The sequence below is a fragment of the Callorhinchus milii genome, unplaced genomic scaffold, assembly GCF_018977255.1.
Source record: "Callorhinchus milii isolate IMCB2004 unplaced genomic scaffold, IMCB_Cmil_1.0 Scaffold2, whole genome shotgun sequence".
Taxonomy (NCBI): Eukaryota; Metazoa; Chordata; class Chondrichthyes; order Chimaeriformes; family Callorhinchidae; genus Callorhinchus; species Callorhinchus milii.
Window position 1 is genome coordinate 11,253,650 of NW_024704743.1, and position 20,748 is coordinate 11,274,397.

A 20,748-nucleotide genomic window follows, 5' to 3' on the forward strand; every position below is an offset into this window, starting at 1 on the left:
ATTTGATATTGCGCTTTTCACGTCGGGAGGACGTCCCAAAGCGCTTCACAGAACACACTGCAAAGTGAATTGACTGTATATCTGTGGGCGAACGCGGCAGCCAATTGCGCACAGCAATGTCCCACAAACAGTGGTAGATTTAAAATGACCAATTTATTATTGTTTTGGGTTTTGGAGGGATCATTATTAGGCGTGTGGAGTAAGGAAACTTGCCCAAGGTTTCACCCTGTCTGGAATTGAACTCAGGTCTCTCACTTGCAAAGCGAGTGCTCTAACCACTGAGCTACAGGACTCCACGTCCTGATAATAGGGTGGGTGTTCTGGAAGGATGAGATTGGATGGGCAAAAGAGACTTCTTCGTACAAACCAATCTTGTGATCTAGTGTTATTTAACACTGACCGGAGCTGTGGATAAATACTTACACTGAGCCTTATTTTTGAATCTTTTTTGGTAAAAAAATAAAATAGAATCGTGGAAAGCCAGCTTCCAAATTAAAATAGAAGAATTTTCCTCAACTTTGCACGATCCCAAATTTAAAGACAAAACAAACTTATAGGTTAAGACTAGGTTGAATTATGGGCTTCAGGTGTAAATTTGAGTTTCCACAATGCAGGATCCTTGACATTTTGGAGGGTAAAAGCATTTTCAAGATTGATACATTTTCCCTTCCACACACAAAAAATATCACTATGGGGTCAATAAGAGGCTCCCCGTGGGTCTCCTTAGGCTTTTTATTGGCAAGGTCAATAATCCAAGGTATAGTTGTTGGTTGCACAGTCTGTGGAGATCAACAATGAAACTTGGAGGCGTAGTCAAATGCTCATCCCCGTTAGCAAAGCCTGACCACTAGCCTAACTGGACAAGCACTGTGAGACTCCTGCTACTGATCATTTTACTCAAGCACTAGTTCTGATTGTTGCATCACTGCTATTAAAAAATCCCCATTTCATGCTGGGTTGAGTAAAGTTACTCATTTATTTTCTGTACACGCAAGTGGTCTTTCAATTGGTTTCTCGTTTTTGCTGTGAAACTATATTTTTTTAGACTCTGGGACAGTTTCTAAACAGAAAAAGAGCATGGCAAAATGAACAGTGACCACGGGTGGAATTGGCTACTGCAAGCCTTCATGCAATTGTTACGAAGAGCTTCCAGACCTTTTAATCATTTAGTCTGTTAGGTGCTACCACTTGCGAGATTATCACACAATCAATCAAGTCAGCAAAGTGGAAACCTCGGACAGTTGGGAGGTTTCAATTTTAAAATGTAGCTATCAAAATATACATTCTAGAAATGTAACTTATTACCTGTCAAAATTATAAAATATAAAGAAATTGATCAGACCATTAGTCGAGATCAGGGTGATCCAATCTTTTGGCTGCTGAGGACCAGATGCCCTATTTGAGAAACGTTTGTGGCCCACATAAGCAATATTTTATGTTTCACTTCCAGAAACATAACATAAGGGTTATGGAGAGCACGGGTGGACCAGATGAAATGGAGGGATGGTGGTGGGGGAGGGGGGTGCTGGATGAAATCAGCCCATGGGCCGCCATTTGAACCATCCTGTAGATTATTATTTTGTATCTACCGGAGGACAGGTAGTAAAAAGCGTTCAGTTTCATATACATTGAACAGCTAGAATACAACTAGTTCTTGAGCATTTTCGTACTTCTTATTGTTTCACTTCACAGTCCACAGCATTAACATTGAAAACGTCTCAAATTCCTGGGAATTTAACCTTTTGAGAACTGAAAGAATTGCAAGGTTTTGTAATACCAACATGATACTAACTCATGGGAAGTGATCAATATTGTATCATAAATGTCACACTGATGATTTAGCAACATATACAGTACCAGAGAGATCATTATTAACTATAAAGATTCAGCCTGTCGCAAAGAAATAAAAAAATCGCACACTCATTCTCATATCGCTCCATCAAAATCAACACCAATTGTTCTCATTTCCCTCTGCCTTTGCTGACATAATCAGCCACTATCTCCCCTCTGCACAGTCAATGCCTCCTTCAATGTTTTCACTAAATGAATCCCTAAAAAATAACTAGCCAGAAATAATCAATTTCATCAGCCACTTCAAACAACCACTTCAAACAAAAGTTCTTAAGAACCTTAAGTACTCAATTCAGGCCTGGGCTTCCGGCAATCTGTTTTAGCCAGTCAGACATTCATTCTTCCATTCAACTTATCTATTGTTCTTATAATTGGAGTCCTGTAGCTCAGTGGTTAGAGCACTCGCTTTGCAAGCGAGAGACCTGAGTTCAATTCCAGGCACAGGGCGAAACCTTGGGCAAGTTTCCTTACTCCACACGCCTAATAATAATCCCTCCAAAAACAAAAAGAATAATAAATTGGTCATTTTCAATCTACGACTGTTTGTGGGACATTGCTGTGCGCAATTGGCTGCTGGTTCGCCCACAAATATACAGTCAATTCACTTTACAGTGTGTTCTGTGAAGCGCTTTGGGACGTCCTCCTGACGTGAAAAGCGCTATATCAAATGCAAGGATTATTATATTATTATAATCTCCTTGTCTTAAAAATTCTGTCCACATTCGGAAGCTAGACTGTGTCCTCCAAAAAATTATTTAAGATATCCCTAAGGTCACTCGAGCAGCCTTGAATAAAAGTGTGGAAGTGCTGCTCCAGTTATACAGAGTGCTACATTTACTTGGAGTATTGTGTTTGGTTTGGGCATTCAATCTAAAGAAGGGGCGTGGCAGATGAATCAGGATTTAGCTATAATGGGAGACTGGATGTTTGGGTTATAAACTTTGCTGCTGCGGAGGTAAGGTAGTGAGCTGGTTCAGCTGTTTAAGACAATTAATGAAACTGATAAACTAGTCAGTGGGTGACTCTGGTAGACTTATTAATAAGCAAGGGGGTATTATCGTCAAATGAGTGCCAGGAATGTTAGAATGTGATCCGGAACCATTTCTTCACTCAGAAACATTGTTAAAATGTGGAATGCACTACTTCAGAAGATTATACATGGAGAATCAATTCGAATATTTAAAAGGGAGATAAAATGGATCACTGGGAAAGGTATGTAAGTAGAAAAAAGCAAGGAAATGGAAAGATTTACCATAATTGAATAAATTGGCAGAACATAGACAGCCTTCACAGCCTCCCCTTGCTCCTATGACGTCGATTTTGGGGATGCATTATTTATCCTACCCGATTCATCTCTGTTGCCCATTGCCATGACCCCATCGCTCTCACCCTCGCCCGACTCCACTGGCTCCCCATCCCTCAGAGGATCAATTCAAGATCCTCGTCCTCACTTTCAAGGCCATCCATGGCCTTGCCCCTCCTACCTCTATGACCTGCTGACTTCCTACTCCATATTTCCCACCCGACCGGCCCTACCATCGGTGGCCGAGCTTTCAGCCTCTCTCCCCCCACACTCTGGAACTCCATCCCACAGTCCCTTCGCCTCACTTCCTCCCTTGCCTCCTTCAAGGCCGGTCTCAAGACCCTCCTCTTTGATCGTGCCTTCGGTCACCCTCCCACCTCTCTGCCTTCTCTCACCTCTCCCCCATGCTCGGGTCCAGCGCCTTGGGACGTCCTCCAGACGTGAAATAAATGTAATTTTGTTGTTGTTGTATTTCCTCTTCTTCACAACACCTATTTCTCAATACTTTGCACTCTCAATAGTGTACTTTGAAGGAATTCATTAAATTTTTCTTCCTGTGCTTCTTCCTTTCTAATAACCCAATCGAGTCTTGCCCTAACCTGCTCCCTTAGTTCCTTACTCGTTCTCACCTGTTGAAGCATATACAGCAGGTGAAGAATATTTTATCTAAATATGTTTTCAAACACGCTCGTGCTTAACGCAGCAGAAGCTTTGCATTTACAAATTTAAACTGTTTTAAAACAAAACTTCTCCGACATTTGAAAAGCTTTGTAAAAGATCACAATGATCAGTGTTTGTTTCCTGGAGTGCTGCAGCAGAAAAGCCTTCCATTGCAAATGTGTACACCATGTCAATGCTCACATAGCAATGTCTATCTACATTGGGTGAGTTGAAACGTACAACAGTTACAGGGATACTTTGTGTAATGGGAGCTTCAAGTTCTAAAAGCAAAAGAGCAGTTACAATAAACAGTGCCAGGCGAGCGTGTGTAAAGCCCAACCTCCCACCACCACATTCAAACTAAGCACTGTGTATCTAATCAGGTTATAGTGACATACTTCATCCAGGCCATCCTGTTAGACAGCAATGAAAGAGAAGCATACCGATTCAGTTAGCACCACAATTCACAAAACATTACTGACAAGTCAAAGGTGAATAAGTTATTTCTCTGTACTGCTGAGTATTGCTCTAATTTACTATATAACTGCACAGTTTTCACAAACAAGTTTCAGTATAGGATTGACTTACTTGTGGAGGCTCTACATCTTTTGTCTTATGTGCCAACAACTTATATGTGTTTAGGTTGTTCACGAAGCTCCTAAAGAATATAATTTTAAAAAAGCAAATAAGCACATGAATACACAGACTGGAATACACATTATTTATAACTGTAAACTATAAACCATGCAGTGTAAAGTTACAATGTTGGGATAAGACAGTTGGTCTTTTCCTGTCCTGAATATTCCCATATTTCTATTTGAATAATTCAAACATTTAGGTTGACTGGATATTGAAAATGAATGGGTCTATTTCTCTCCCCACCATGCCGCTACATTTGTTTATTTTTCGCTATCTCAACATCAACTGGAAAATTTAAAAAAATGTTCATTAAAGCAGTGTTAACATCAAGTCAGTATTTCCAATATGGTTTCACTCAGCAGAAAGCACTAGACTAAAACCAGATATAGACATTACTGTGGGGCTGATCCAATTATATGCCATAATTATATTTTGTGCTGATTCAAACAAAACTTTTATTATTTTATAAAATGTAACTTTTATTTTAAAAAAATTTGAAACATTTTTATTTTTTGATCTGGCAATATGCAACATTTCGCATGAATTACATCACAATTTCTAAACTAATTTCTGATCTAATGGAAAATCAGCACAAAAAAAGGATTGGCAAAAAAGAGATGGCCCAGTACACAGAAATGATAAAATTATAGCTATTTAATGAATAACTTATCACATTGTTGTTTCCAATCTGCATACAGAATTCAGATAATTATTAACAGTAAGAGGCTCACCTCTGTAGGTTAATGTAGCATATTTAAATAATTTCAATCACATTTCATTGAAAGGTCATAAGAACAGTCACAGTGGTAAATTATTACCAGATGGAGTCAGAAATACCTCGATAATATAATTTATGTGAAGTGCCACTACACTTGACGCTCCAAGTGTAGCTTGCACAACAAATGCAATATTTAAAAAATTCTTGAGTGTCAAAAATCCATCTAACCCCAAGTCTAACCCCAAAAGAGATGATGACAATTTGATGGCATTTTTTGGTATACACAAGAAACAACAACAAAATTACATGTGTATAGCACCTTTCACGTCACTATAGGACAACCCAAAGCCCTGCAGAATCAGTGTTTCAGACCCACGCTGGGGATCGGGATCGGGGAGGGTGGAGGACAGGGAGGGAAGGATGGTGATCGAACGTACAGTCGAAGAGGAGGGGCTTGAGATGGGTCTTAAAGGAGGCAAGAGAGGGGCTGAGGCGGAGGGACTGTGGTTAGGGGGGAGCAAGGTCATGGAGGGCTTTGAAGGTGAGGACCAGGATCTTGAACTCTGTGAGATAACTGTATCCTCTGTGTGTGTGGAAGGCCAGTGGAGTCGGGTGAGGATAGGGGTGATAGGGTCACGGAGCCAGGTGCAGGAGAGGACATGGGCTGCAGAGTTCTGGATGATCTGCAGCCTATGGAGGGATGAGTTGGGGAGGCCGAAAATCAGGGAGTTTGCATAGTCAAGCCTGGATGTTATGAATGCATGTTTGAGGACCTCAGCAGCCTGTACTGTGAGACAGTGGTGGAGCCGGGCAATGTTTCAGAGGTGGGGGAAGGCATAGCGAGTCACGGCACAGATGTGGATAGAAAGGATAGTTGAGGGTCAAACACGAAACCAAGGTTCCGGACTGGCTTAGTAAGGTGGAGTGTGCATCCTTGGTTGGTGATGCTGTCAGCACCTGAGGTGTGGAGGCGCTGACAGGAGCCAACCAGGAGAGCCTCAGTCTTGTTGACATTCAACAGTAGAAAGTTAGCTCTCATCCAGGGCTTGGTCAGGTCTGAAATGCTGTATTCTGTCCAGCGCCTTTGGACGTCCTCCTGATGTGAAAGGCGCTATACAAATGTAATCTTGTTGTTGTTGTTGATGTCAGCAGTCTGTCAGGACATCAGTTGTTCTGGAGTCGAGGGTTGAGGCAGAGATATAGATATATATATATAGATATATCTCTATATCTATAGAGATATAGATATATATATAGATATAGAGATATAGAGTTGGGTGTCATCCACATACATGTCGAATTCACCAAGAGGGAGTGTATAGATGCTCATATAAAGAGGAGGGGGAAACCAAGGACAGACCCCTGACAGACGCCGCACGAGACAGTATAGGGGCTAGAGGAGAAACCGTTTGTGGAGATGAAGTGGAGACCATGTGAGAGGTAGAATCTGAACCATTCAAGGACAGAAGAACCATGAAGGTTGAAGTGAGAGGAGAGCGATGGAGGAGAATAGAGTGGTCAACGGCATCAAAGGCAGCAGAGAGGTCGAGGAGGTTGAGGAGGCAAAGGGAGCCCTGGTCGCAGATGAACAAAATGTCATTTGTCACTTTGACTAAAGCTGTTTCTGTGCTGTGGGCGGCACGGAAACCCGATTGGAGGGGTTTGTGAAGAGAGTGGCGGGAGAGGAAGGGGTGAAGCTGGAAAGCAACGACTCATTCCAGGACCTTGGAAAGGAAAGGCAGGTTGGAGATGGGGCAGTAATTTGAGAGTAGGGATGGGTCCAGAGAGGGTTTTTAAGGCTAGAAGTGATGACGGTTGTTTTTAAAGGGGTGGGAACGGTGTCTGTGGACAGAGAGAGGTTTATGATTTCTGTGAGTAGAGGGGTAAGGAGGTAGAGTTGGGTGGTAAGGAGAGTAATAGGGATGAGGTCGAGGGAGCAGGTGGATAGTTTCATACCAAAAAGATTTAAGCTTTGGAATGGTCATATAATACAAAATTACATTTGTATAGCGCTTTTCTCATCGGGAGGAAGACTGAAGGCAATGTACAGTCAGGCATTTGGACCCGAACCACGGGGGTTGGGATCAGGAAAGGTGGCAGGGTTGGCAAGGTGGCCGAAGGCAAGGTTGAAGGGGAGGTGCCTTGAAGGAGGCAAGGAAGGGAGTGAGGCGAAGGGAATGTGGGATGGAGTTCCAAAGGATGGAGTCAGAGAGGCTGAAGGCCCAACCGCCGATTGTGGGGCGTAACAGGCGGGGGATATGCATGAGGCCAGAGAGGGAGCGGACAGGTTAATATGGGGTTAGCAGGTCGCAGAGATAGGAAGGTGCAAGGCCGTGGAAGGTAGAGCCAAGTATAGTCACACCATGTATAGCCAGGATCGTAGTACTTCTTGCAAAGAAACAATGATTTATTAAAATAAATAATAAAAACATTTTTTTTATTGACTTTAGGAACATAAATAACATATACCATGTTTTTCTTGCAAATAGTGCTAAGGTCACAAATGTACCTAGTGCAGCAGTTCCAACAGCCTTGGTTCGCAAGATCCGTACATGCATCGCCTAAACCTTTTAGAGGAACTACTTCAAGGATTATTATTATTATTATTATTCAAGCAAAGGGCAGTGAGAATGTGGAACTTGCTGGCCAAAACAGTGGGTGAATCAGTTAGCACCTGAACAGGCAGACCTCAGTTTACTAGAACAGGCAGACCTCAGGATTACTATTAGAACAACACATCACTAGTTGCGTAAAAGTAACCCGTCTCACGACAATGTAAACCCAACTCATGTTGTCTATCAGTGGGTGAACATTCCAACGCTTGATGATTCTGCTTCACAATGATAGAAAGAGCCAACATTGAAGGATCAAAAATCGATGCACTGTGTAATGCTCTCCCCAAACCAGTTTACCATCTCATCGAAAAGAATACTTCCAACATTGCAGCACTCTCCTTGCATTGGGAATGTTAATGTACAACAACAACAAGATTCCATTTATAGAGCACCTTTCACGTCGGGAGGACGTCAAGCCTTTCGATTCAAAAGGTAAGAATACTAACTACTGAACTCAAACTGAAACCATTAAAATGCCTTCTGAATACTTTCACATAATAATAAAATAATAATAATCCTTGCATTTGATATAGCGCTTTTCACGTCGGGAGGACGTCCCAAAGCGCTTCACAAAACACACTGTAAAGTGAATTGACTGTATATTTGTGGACGAACGCGGCAGCCAATTGCGCACAGCAATGTCCCACAAACAGTTGTAGATTGAAAATGACCAATTTATTATTGTTTTTGTTTTTGGAGGGATTATTATTAGGCGTGTGGAGTAAGGAAACTTGCCCAAGGTTTCGCCCTGCCTGGAATTGAACTCAGGTCTCCCACTTGCAAAGCGAGTGCTCTAACCACTGAGCTACAGGACATGTCTATGTCTTATTGCAATGAAATGACTTAATATAATAATATCAAGTCACTTCATTGCAAGTCATTGTCTTTCCACAATGACTTGCTATGAAAATGCCTTTTGCCTTTAATTTGCTTTCCACAGTATCTTTTGTGTTGATGTGAAAGGTACATTTAAAAGTATGCATTCCAGAGACCTGCTGTAAGGCCTAGATAACTGTACTGCCATGTTTGTGATAGAAAGCATTTGCTGCTCCAAATTTAATTAGGAACCACACCTCGGGCGCTGACAGTATCACCATCCAAGGATGCACACTCCACTTTACTAAGCCACTCCGGAACCTTGGCATCTTGTTTGACCCTCAACTATCCTTTCTACCCCACATCCATGCCATGACCCGCTCTGCGTTCCCCCACCTCCACAGCATCACCCAGCTCCACCACTGTCTCACACCGCAGGCTGCCAAAACCCTCATACACGCATTCATAACATGAGGCTGGACTATCCAAACTCCCTGCTTGTCACCTCACCAACTCCTCCCTACATAGGCTGCAGATCAGATCATCCAGAACTCTGCAACCTATGACCTCTCCCGCACCAGTCTCTGTGACCCTATCATCCCCATCCTCGCCCATCTCCACTGGCTTCCCATCACACAGAGGATACAGTTCAAGAACCTGTTCCTCACCTTCAAAGCCCTCCATGGCCTTGCTCCCCCCACCTCTGCAACCTCCTAACCCTACCAACATACACACTTCCTCCGCTCAGCAAGCTCCAGCCTGCTTCACGTCCTGCGCCTCGCCCACCACACCACTGGCGGGCAGGCCTTCAACCACTCCGCCTCCACCCTCTGGAACCCCAACCTGCAGTCCCTCTGCCTTACCCCCTCCCTTGCCTCTTTCAAGATCCATCTTAAGACCCTCCTCTTCGAATAGTGCCTTCGATCACCCTCCTTCCCTTCCTGCCCTCCACCCTCCTGATCATTACCTGCAGCTGAGGTCCAAAACACTGATTGTCCAACCCCTTGGGACATCCTCCCAATGTGAAAGGTGCTATACAAATGTAATTTTGTTGTTGTTGCTGTTGAATACATGTCAGACAGCTCAGCTGTAACCAACAAATTACACTGGTAATGCCTTCCATCCAAAATCCTTAGCAATATTGTTATGTAAAGACACTGAGCGTTCAAAGCCTTCTAAAGTCTTGCACTCACTCCATTGGTAGATCTCTTAACAGCAGAAATATCACGCAAAAAGAAATCTACATTTTTGTCCTTTACAATAGTTACTTAAGCCTAAAGGAATTTTGGGGCCTCTGGGGTCCACGTGCACACTTCCTAGATAAGAAATCAGAAGTAGGAAAAAATGGCTGATTTTTCCCTTCCCTGGTTTAGAGCACTCAGATCTATCTTAGTGCATCAACTCTTGTCCAACCTAATCAGTCACTCAGCAAAGATTGGAATTGTTTGCTCTTTGTAGTTCACTGTAAAACCAAAACTTTGAGGAAGCTTAGCTGCATTTGTGTTTGGGAATCGGAATTCAACTAAACAAGATCTGTACAACCTCAAGTCAAATGGGATTCAAGGCATATAGTGTACAGTTTCTTTACCTGCCCCGGAGTTTCACAGCGTCGTCAAATCTTTTTTCATCCATGGCCTTCTGCACTTCCTGAGTCTAAACATATTTCAGAACCAAACAGAATAAAAGGTTATGATCTTAGATTATACCTTTTAAAATGTAGTTTTAACCTGTATAAATTGAGCATGCTTCCTTAATGAAAAATTGATCCAATTTTTTCTATGTGGTTTCAACACTCAAATGTAAGCCAAACAAAATACTATAATTGGTGTAATTTTCTGCAGTAAATTTATGAGGTCAACTTCAATTTGGTAACCAAACAGCATAGGACATACACAGCTGGGCTTGAGGCAGTGTCTGCATCATAAAACAAGGATCTCAAACTTGATTTTCTGGGGGATAGGGAGCCAATAAAGCTGGGCAAGAATGAGGTTGATTGGTTCACTGAGCCTGGTGCGGGAGAGGACATGAGCTGCAAAGTTCTGAGTAATCGGCAACTGGTGAACGGAAGAGTTGGGAAGTCAAGCAAACAGGGAGTTAGCATATTCAAGCCTGGATGTGAGGAAAGCGTGGATGAGGGTCTTGGCGGGCTGAGGGAAGAGGTAGTTGCGGAGGCGGGCAATGTTGCAGAAGTGAGGAAAGGCAGAATGGTTTATGGCACGGATGTAGGATTTAAAGGACAGTTGATGGTCGACCAAGACGCCAAGGTTTGTACTGGCTTGGTGAGATTAAGAGTGCATCACTTCAGTTGACCAAGTTCAAAGAATTGAACAACCATTGCCGAAATAACAACTTAATTCATCCTTCTCTATGCAAAACAATTGTTTATTCAAACTAGAACTTGCAAAAGTGCCAATCAAGGTTTTTGTGCATGCTGCAGGACTGCCAACAAGAGATGGACGATCACATTGGTTCGTTCATGTCTATTACTTACCATCTGCACGCACTCCATTAAGGGAACGCGAATAGCTTGATTCCCCGACAGTGATACAACACAAGCTGGAGTGTCTGGTGATGCCTCCAACAAAGCTATCACGGCCTCTACTCCAATCCTGCTGCCCTGGGGCGCAGAACAAAAACAAGCTTAAGTCTAGTAGGGTAACAACCATTTAGCTCAGTGTATGTGGATTTGTGTACCAATCCCCCCAAAAAACTATAGTCAATTCACTTTACAGCATATTCTGTGATGCACTTGGAGACATCTCAAAGACTTGATAAGGCATTATATCAAATACAAGGATTATTACAGGACTGTGGAGTCCTATAGCTCAGCGGTTAGAGCCCTCGCCTTGCAAGCGAGACACCTGGGTTCAATTCCAGGCAGGGCGAACCCTTGGGCAAGTTTCCTTATTCCACACGCCTAATAATAATCCCTCCAAAACAAAACAGTAATAAATTGGTCATTTCCAATCCACAGCTGTTTGTGGAACACTGCTGTGCACAATTGGCTGCCTGGTTTCGGCCACAAATATACGGTCAATTCACTTTACAGCATATTCTGTGAAGCGCTTTGAGACATCTAGAAGATGTGGAAAGTGCTATATCAAATGCAAGGATTATTATTATTATTATTATTACAATTATTATTATAAGATACAACAACAACAACTTGGATTTATATAGCGCCCTCCATGGCGGACGGCATCTCAGATGTCAGATCAAATGTCATTATGATGTGTGTCAGCTTGGCTCAGTGAATCAGACGGTTATGGGTTCAAATCCCACGTCAGGACTTGAACACACACAAACTGAGCTGACACTCCAATGCAGAGAGCCCAGGAGCTTGAGAAGGAACAGAGTGAGAATTCTGTTTGGGAATTAGGTGAGAGTGGGAATTCGGTGCAGAGGGGGAAATTCGGTGGAGGTGAGAACTTGTAAAGGAGAAACAAACCCCCCAAGAGTCTGCACAAAAGGTCACATTCCTGTGGCGGTAGGTGTTGAGTAGGCATTTAGTATATAAGGAGTGTGAGCAAGGGAATAAAAGGTGTGAAATTACTTGTTTTTACCTATTTACCCCGAAACTGTTGAGACAAAACATGTCTGAAAACCTGGCAGGGCAGCTGAGACCCCTTCAATGCACATTGTGTGGGAACTCCAGGATGGTTCATGTAGGAAGTGCTTCTGGCTGCTTAAGTTTGAACTCAGGGTCGCTGAGCTTGAAGAGAGGCTACAGTCACTACATAGGATACGGGAGGCTGAAGAATTTATGAATCAAACTTTTCAGGAGGTGGTCACCCCACAGCCACAGAGAGTTCAGGAGGTGGTCACCCCACAGCCACAGAGAGTTGAGGTGGTCACCCTAGCTACACAGAGGGCTCAGAAGAAGGGTGAGGGGGTGACCATCCGACGTGGAGCAAAAAAAGAACAGGCAGTACAGAAATCCCCTAAGAGTGTGGCACTCACAAACCGGTTCTCGGTACTAGATACCGGTGAGGACACCTCTGGCGAGAAGAGTCAAAAGGTAATGGATGTTCAGGGAGATAAGGGGGAAAATGCCAATGCTGTTGTCATTGGAGATACAAAGGTTAAAGGGATAGACAGGCCTTTCTGCCGTAAAAGATGGGACTCGCGCATACCCATGGTATGCTTCCTCCCTGGGTCCAGGGCGCATGACGTCACGGAACAGGAGCAAAATATCCTACAGGGGGAAGGGGAAAATCCGGAAGTTGTGGTCCATGTCGGGATCCATGATGTAGGTGATAAAAGGGCTGAGACGCTACAGGGAGAATATCGGAAGCTTGGGAAGAAGCTAAAGAGCAGGACCTCAATGGTGGTGATCTCAGGATTACTTCCAATGCCTTATGCAAGTGAATACCAAACCGGGAGGATCAAACACCTGAATGCCTGGCTGGAGAAATGGTGCATGAAGGAGGGCTTCAGGTTTCTAAACCACTGGGATCACTTCTGAGGCAGATGGGACCTGCACACAAGGGATGGGTACACCTGAGCAGGCCTGGGACCAATGTCATTGCAACAAGGATAAAAAGTGCTGTGTTTAAACAAATCAGCGTTTAACCTGATTTCGAGGGGGGATGGGGATCAGAATGTAGCATCAGGGAGGGGAAACAAGTTACAAAGTGGACGAGGGGAGACAAATAGAAATGAAACAAGGAATAGTCCAGCAAAAAGTGAAAAGAGACGGGGGAGAAATATAGAGCGGATTAAGCCGGTATTGGAGTGCATGTGTGTAAATGCACGGAGCGTGACCAATAAGCTTGGTGAGCGGCGGCTCAAGTTGCCACATGGGGCTACGATGTAATGGCAATTACGGAGACTTGGCTCAAGCAAGGACAGGAATGGGAGCTGAATATTCCTGGTTACCTTTACAGGAGGGATAGGGAAGGGAAAAAAGGAGGAGGGGTGGCAATACTCATTAGGGACACGGTCAAAGTCCTGGAAAAGGACGATGTGTTAGAGTGTCCAAAAACTGAATCTATTTGGTTAGTTACGGAGCAGAAAAGGAGCTGTTACTCTGTTAGGTATTTACTATAGACCTCCAAATAGTGGGAAGGAAATAGATAAGCAAATCTGTAAGCAGATTTTGGAGAGATGCAAAACCAATAGAGTAGTGATAATGGGGGATGTCAATTATCCTAACATACATTGGGAAACACACAGTGTAGAGGGCAAGGAAGGGGAGGAATTCCTGAAATGTGCAGGAGAACTTTCTGGATCAGTATGTTTCCAGCCCAACGAGGAAGGAAGCAGTACTGGATTTAGTTCTGGGAAATGAGGTAGGGCAAGTGAAGCAGGTTTCAGTAGGAGAGCATCTGCATAACAGTGATTACAATATCATTAGGTTTAGAATAGTTATGGAAAAGGACAACAATCAATCAAAGGTAAAGACCTTCAACTGGAAGTGGGCTAATTTCAGTGAGCTAAAAAGGGACCTAGCAAGATAGATTGCAAAGAAAGATTGGCAGGGAAGACAGCAAACAAACAATGGGAAGCCTTCAAAGAGGAGATAGATCGGAAACACAGCAAATACATTCCCACAAAGGGGAAAGGTAGGACAGTCAAACCTCCCTGGATGATTAAGGAAATTGGGATTAAAATATAACAGAAAAAAGACGCTTATGGCAAATGTCAGGTCCAAAACACACAGGATTATCAAAGAGAATATAGGAAGTACAGAGGAGAAGTGAAAAGGGAAATAAGAAGGAAGAGGTGATTGTACGAGAAAAGATTAGCAGGAAACATAAAAGGGAACCTGAAGATATTTTGTAAGCATATCAAGAGTAAAAGGTTAGTTAAAGGTAGGGTGGGTCCAATTAGAGACCCAAGTGGAAATCTTCTTGTTGAGACATAGATAATGTACTGAATAAGTACTTTGCAACTGTCTGAACAAAAGAAGACGATGCAACCAATGCCACAATATCGCAGGCGTGTGAACAGAAATTGGATATGATAAAAACCAACAGAAAGAACGTACTAAAAAGGCTGTCGGTGCTCAACATAGATAAGTCACCTGGTCCGGATGAGATGCATCCTGGGTTACTGAGGGAAGCAAGCGTGGAAATAGCGGAGGCTCTGGCCACAATCTTTCAATCCTCTTTGGACACTGGAGTGGTGCCAGAGGACTCGAAGGTTACAAATGTTACTCCCCTGTACAAAAAGGGGCAGAATGATAAACCTGAGAACTACAGGCAAATCAGCCTAACATCAAGTAGGGAAACTTCTGGAGACTATAATCTGGGTCAATATAAATTCTCACTTAGAAAAATATGGTTGAATAAAGAACAGTCAATACGGATTTCTTAAAGGCAGATGGTGTCTGACAAACTTAATAAGAATTTTTTGATGAAGTGACTGAGAGGGTGGATGAAGGTAGTGTAGTTTATCTAGATTTTCAAAAGGCATTTGACAAAGTGCCACATAAGAGATTTATAAACAAAATAGAAGCCCACGGTATTAAAGGGACTGTGGCAACATGGATCCAGAACTAGCTAGGAGACAGAAAGCAGAGAGTGGTAGCAAACGGTTGCTTTTCTGACTGGAGGGAGGTGTGTAGTGGTGTCCCTCAGGGGTCGGTATTAGGACCACTGCTCTTTCTGATCTATATTAATGATCTGGATCTGGATATAGGGAGCACAATTTCCAAATTTGCAGACAATACTAAGGTAGGAAAAGTAGTCCATGGTGAGGAGGATAGCACCAGACTCCAAGAGGACTTAAGACAGATTGGTAAAATGGGCAGAAACGTGGCAGATGAGGTTTAATGTGGAGAAATGCGAAGTGTTGCATTTTGGTAGGAAGAATGAGGAGAGGCTATATAGGCTAGATGGTACAATCTTAAAGGGGGCAAATGAACAGAGAGACCTGGGGGTCCACATAAGCAAATCTCTGAAGGTGGCAGGACAGGTAGATAAAGCTGTTAAAAAAGCATACGGGATACTAGGTTTTATAAATAGGGGCATAGAATTCAAAAGTCAGGAGGTTATGTTGAATATTTATAAAATGCTGGTTAGGCCTCAGTTGGAGACTGCGTTCAGTTCTGGTCACCACACTTTAGGAAAGATGTTAGGGCATTGGAGAGGGTGCAAAGGAGGTCTACTATCCCCCTACCTACCTGCCCGTACTGTCCGTTCCTCTGGCTCCGGTCTGCTCCACATCCCCCACCCCAACCGCCCTACCATCGGTGGCCGGGCCTTCAGCCTCTCAGTCCCTAGGCTCTGGAACTCTATCCCTCAGTGCCTTCGCCTTGCCTCCTCCCTTTCCTCCTTCAAGGCCGGTCTCAAGACCTTTCTCTTTGACCATGCCTTCAGCTCCCCTCTCGACTCTCTACCCCCTCCTCGCTCCCTCCCTTCCCTCCCCTCACCCTGACCATTTCCCCCTTGCTTGGGTCCTGACCCAACTGTACAGCGCCTTGGGACATCCTCCCGACGTGAAAGGCGCTCTATAAATGGAATCTTGTTGTTGTTGTTGTTGCTGCTTACCAGGATGGTACCAGGAATTAAGGACCTTAGTTATGAGGAGAGGTTAGCGAAACTAGGATTATTCTCCCTAGAGCAGAGAAGATTAAGAGGGGATATAATAGAGGTTTTCAAGATCATGAGAGGATTTAATAGGTTGAACCGGGAAAAAATGTTTCCACTGGCATGTGGGTCAGTAACCCGAGGACACCGATTTAAGATAGTTGGTAAAAGAAACAGAGGGGAGGTTAGGAAAAAAAATTTCAGCCAGCAAGTTGTTCAGATCTGGAATGCATTACCTGAAAATGTAGTGGAAGCCGATTCAATAACAACTTTTAAGAGAGAAGTAGGTGGATATTTGGGGAGGACAGGAATGCAGGGCTATGGAGAGAAAGGGGGCCACTGGTATTGAGTTGGATTGCTCTTTCAGGAGCCGGCGCAGACACAATGGGCCGAATGGCCTCTTTCTGATCTGTATGATTCTATGATTCTAGGGGCACGATGCATTGTCGGAGGTGCCGTCCTTCGGATGAGAAGCTAAACTGAGGCATCAGATGCCTGTTCAGGTGGGCATTAAAAGATCCCATGGCACAATTAAAAAAGAGAAGGTTTCACCCGGTGTCCTAGCCAACAATCCCCCAAATAAAATTGGTCATTCATTTCATGGCTGATTGTCAGATATTGCTGTGGGCAACAGTGCTGCTGCATTCGCTCCATTTCATAGTAATTCCCGAAAAACGCTTGAGACGTCCTTCCAAGACACTACAGCAAATGCAAAGATGATTATAATGTCAGTGCCTTTTTTCTGTATTGCCTTACTTTTTTTTAATTAAATACTTTTGTATACTTTGGGCCAAGTATTGTTTCTCATCCCCAACTGTTTTCAATTCTTCTGTATCCCCTTCCACCCACTCACCCCCCACCCCCCTCACCACCACCATGACTTGAATGCACGTAGAAGGTAATTTGATTTTCTTACCAGGATTCGATCAAACGCAGATGGTGTACCTCCTCTTTGGACGTGACCCAAGATAGTTATGCGCGTGTCAAAACCCAGCCGCGAAACCACAAGCTGTCAAAAGAACATTGCAACGCAAAGTTATAATAAATGTACTTGGGAGATGAAACTGTGACTACAGCTACGAAAAGGAGAGTTATTACAGCACAAAAGGGGAACTGCAGACTTGAAGCCAACTTGTATGTTTGCATTTTGCAGTCAAATAATGTGTAGTCCATACGGTTTTATTTTTCTTATTTTTATTATTACTTTTTTGAAAAAGAATGTTTTATGTCCCACAAAAAACATAATATCCAATTTGCTTGGATGATTCTACAGTGTTCATAGATATGGAATACCCTCTGATGCTTTGCATAAGTTGCCCACTTGTTCATGTGTGAAAGTTGCCCGGCTATTCAATGGCGACCAATGTGTTTACCAAGAGGCAACTTAAAGAATAGAAAATTTAACAATTTAATAACAATGTCTATCGTACAATCCCTGTGGCTTAATTTGTTGTTTCTTTCTCCCCTGCCCACAACCACCACCAATTAGCCACCAGGCCTTCTCAAGAAGACAGGTCAAGGATCAAGGTCATAGATGATGCCCTGTGTGACTGAAACTGAAAAGGTTTAGAGTTTTAGAATTAAAGATAAGATAATTAAAGGAAAATATAAGATATACGGTAAAAATTCTACAAATCGTCTCTTTACAAAATGGTACAATCGCCTAAGTCGTACATGTACCTGAGTCCCATTCAGTTTCCTACCAAAAAACGCTTAGGTCCTTTGCACTAGTCCAAAATAATCCTAATTTCTGTGCCAATTTCCTGTAATCTTATAAATCAGATAAATGGCTAAATTGTAACAGTTTCTTGGTCCAAAATAATTCTAATTTCTGTGCCAATTCCTGAAATTCTCACTTTGCGCAAGTTATATTAAATGTTATGATCCTGACAAGTTTTACGACATTAAATAAAGGACTCTTGGGAAATTGGATAGCTAAGGTAGATGGACCTACTATGTCTGCAATGGTTACCTTGATCTATTTGTTCAGTGTAAAATGGGGACAAAACAAACCCTCATTTACAATAAAACATCAAAAAGTCCATATGTTCATTCATCTCCCAAATAAAAAGCATCAAAGGCTCTTTCTTTTGAACACTCTCCTTTCAGCTGCCGGAATCACTTAGTTTTGCATGCACTAAAATTACCAAAATGAGTAAGCTGCAATGGAGCTTAGAAAAGTCATGCATCATAGTGCACCTGATTGTAATTGCACTACATGAAACAGAACAAAACTATCAGGCAGGCTTGAAAATGGGCACAGCTTTCTGCTGTCAATAAAAACTGTGACCATGTAAAAGTCTGCAGTTGTTATCAAGATACAGTAATGTATGCAATAGCTCTATTGCATTTTCTGCCAAAATATTTTGCTCACAAAAGATACAATCAATTCATTTTACAGTATATTCTGTGAAGCATTTGAGACATCTCAAAGATGTGATAATGTTCTATATCAAATACAAGGATTATTATTATTGAAATGTAAAGCTAGGCATTAACACATTGTATTACAACTAAAATTCTAATGTGATACCCCTGTTGAAATATACTGACTATCACCTCGGGATACAATGGTATATTGATAGCAGCAACCGAATGTTCCAGAAGAATTGAAGGGTTAAAAATAGCTTTGCTGGATGGGTTGACGTTAGCTTTTGATTACATTTCATATTTTCCTGGGAAGCTGTTCACTCCTCTGAGATAATGAGCAATCGGGTCTTTGAGCATAACTGTAAGAACAATGGACCACAGAAAGAAAAGGTTGCAGCCTCAGATACCTGCCTCTCTCAAGGCTGAGAAACAAGCAGGCTGTGGAAAGCTGCCCAGGAGTTGTCCATATCTCTCTCTGTGCAAAGCAGCCTGTGAAGGGTGGGGGCTATCTCTGTGACAAGGGGAGGCAGAGTTAGAAACACATAAAAGACGTAACTTTGGAATAGTTGTGAGTTGTGTAGAGGGTCAGCGCACTTCCCAGTGGAATCAATATCGATTCTACTGTACCTACATATATGTACAGGAGTGAGGGAATTTACTTCCAGTAAGAAAGTGACCATTAAAAGTGACAGAGTAGTGAGTGATATGATTTTGATTCTGTCCGTTGCCTGGTATAACTGTATATGGGATATAGTGTAGATGATTTGTCTGTTCAAACGTTAATAAAAGCTTATCTTTCCCCAAAGAGAAACAGCTTGGTTAGCTTCAAAATAGCTTTTGCTGTAAGGATTAAACAAATCAGACTCACTACATTAGTCACTGTAACAGATGTTACATAGAAAATGAAAAAAATGTTCTACGGAAAAATTTAAAACATGCAGGTTAAAACTCAGTTAAAAAAACACCTCAAGTGGTGGCATGCACGATTAGAACTACCATAGGAAGTGGCCAAATAGGACAAAAGTACACATCTCTGGAGTTCAACTCCTGCAAGACCATGTGATGTTCACTTGTATTAGTCAGTTACAATGTTTTCATAACCTTGATAACCCCAAACAACACTGGGAGGGAATACCCATGTACCATTTATCACAAATCCTGTTATGATTTCATCCCCAACACATGGAAAATATATAATTTCTATAGAAAATTCTTGAATAATTAACCTAAGTGAATTACAAGATTTTATTCTTATTTTAAAAAATTATATTTTTGATACACGAGTTAACAAATATGCAAAGGAATAGAATGGAACAGAAAACACAGGCAGTCGCTCATTCCCTCCACCTCCAGTTAATAAAAATAATTTATCAATGTCAGATTGTCAATTTCTTCTCCCTCCTTCAAAATACATACACAAAAAATGAGACTGTGGGAAATGGAAGAGAGGCACAAAATATGCACATTTCTTTGCAGCATGTCAAAATACTTATGAAGTTTACAATAAGGGGGTCAGCATCTCAAGCTCAAGGGCAAAACTGAATAGGAAATCACTACTGGACATGAATCACTAATTGATTCTTTGAATGTTGCTTTTGGTCCGAAGTCATACTGTGCAGGATTCCAATTATAGTCATTATGTTGGTTTTTTTTTAAAAAAATGGGACATTTTTTTTCCAATCACAGTAACTGATACACAAATGACTGATAACCGGCCACTTTTGAATGATCTGCTGAACAGGACCAAGGGTGCATTACATTCCCCCCACCAGACACCCTCACCCTCCCACCCCTGTGCCCCTCTTTGTCATGTCCTCAAAGCTGAGTGGATCAATGAGTTATTAAATTGCAAACGAAAAAGAGAACAAACTGAACCAAGATACGAATTAGAGTGCTGTTGTTGACTGTTAGTATGTGTGATAGCAGTCTTACCACCACATGCAGGTGTGCTCCAAAGCCAGTGGGACCAGGGGCACAGAGGCAACCACAGGAACTGGTCAGAGCAGGAGTTGTACCATGAGGCTTGTACTTACGTCCTTTATTATGTCAGAAGTTATAGGGACGTTATGCCTATTAATCGCTCCTTCTGATATAATTATGATATTCAGCCTTTTCTTGTTTGCACGGTTCTGAGAGGAAAACAAAACCAAACTGAAACTCTTCATAAAGATTCAGACACAGGAAGTACATTCTGTGCTCAATAGTTTCACTCTCTGGGAGTCTCCTCTTGGCTGTGCAACCTAC

General features: G+C 42.5%; 1 protein-coding gene across 18 annotated transcripts in view; it reads right to left on the minus strand.

Annotated features, from left to right (window-relative positions):
• The window catches only part of LOC103190252 (ATP-dependent 6-phosphofructokinase, platelet type), a 106,604-nt gene that overhangs the window by 46,067 nt on the left and 39,789 nt on the right, over window positions 1-20,748 (minus strand). For 12 of the 18 annotated variants that reach the window (XM_042346961.1, XM_042346959.1, XM_042346957.1 and 9 more), the window contains exons 8-12: window positions 20,538-20,633; window positions 17,051-17,143; window positions 11,094-11,219; window positions 10,191-10,255; window positions 4,403-4,472 (exon numbers count right to left, since the gene is read on the minus strand). In XM_042346961.1, the coding sequence (XP_042202895.1) occupies window positions 4,403-4,472; window positions 10,191-10,255; window positions 11,094-11,219; window positions 17,051-17,143; window positions 20,538-20,633 (450 nt within the window). Of the gene's footprint in view, window positions 1-4,212; window positions 4,228-4,402; window positions 4,473-10,190; window positions 10,256-11,093; window positions 11,220-17,050; window positions 17,144-20,537; window positions 20,634-20,748 lie in introns of all 18 variants that reach the window. The other 6 variants (XM_042346962.1, XM_042346967.1, XM_042346958.1 and 3 more) reach the window with 2 other exon arrangements.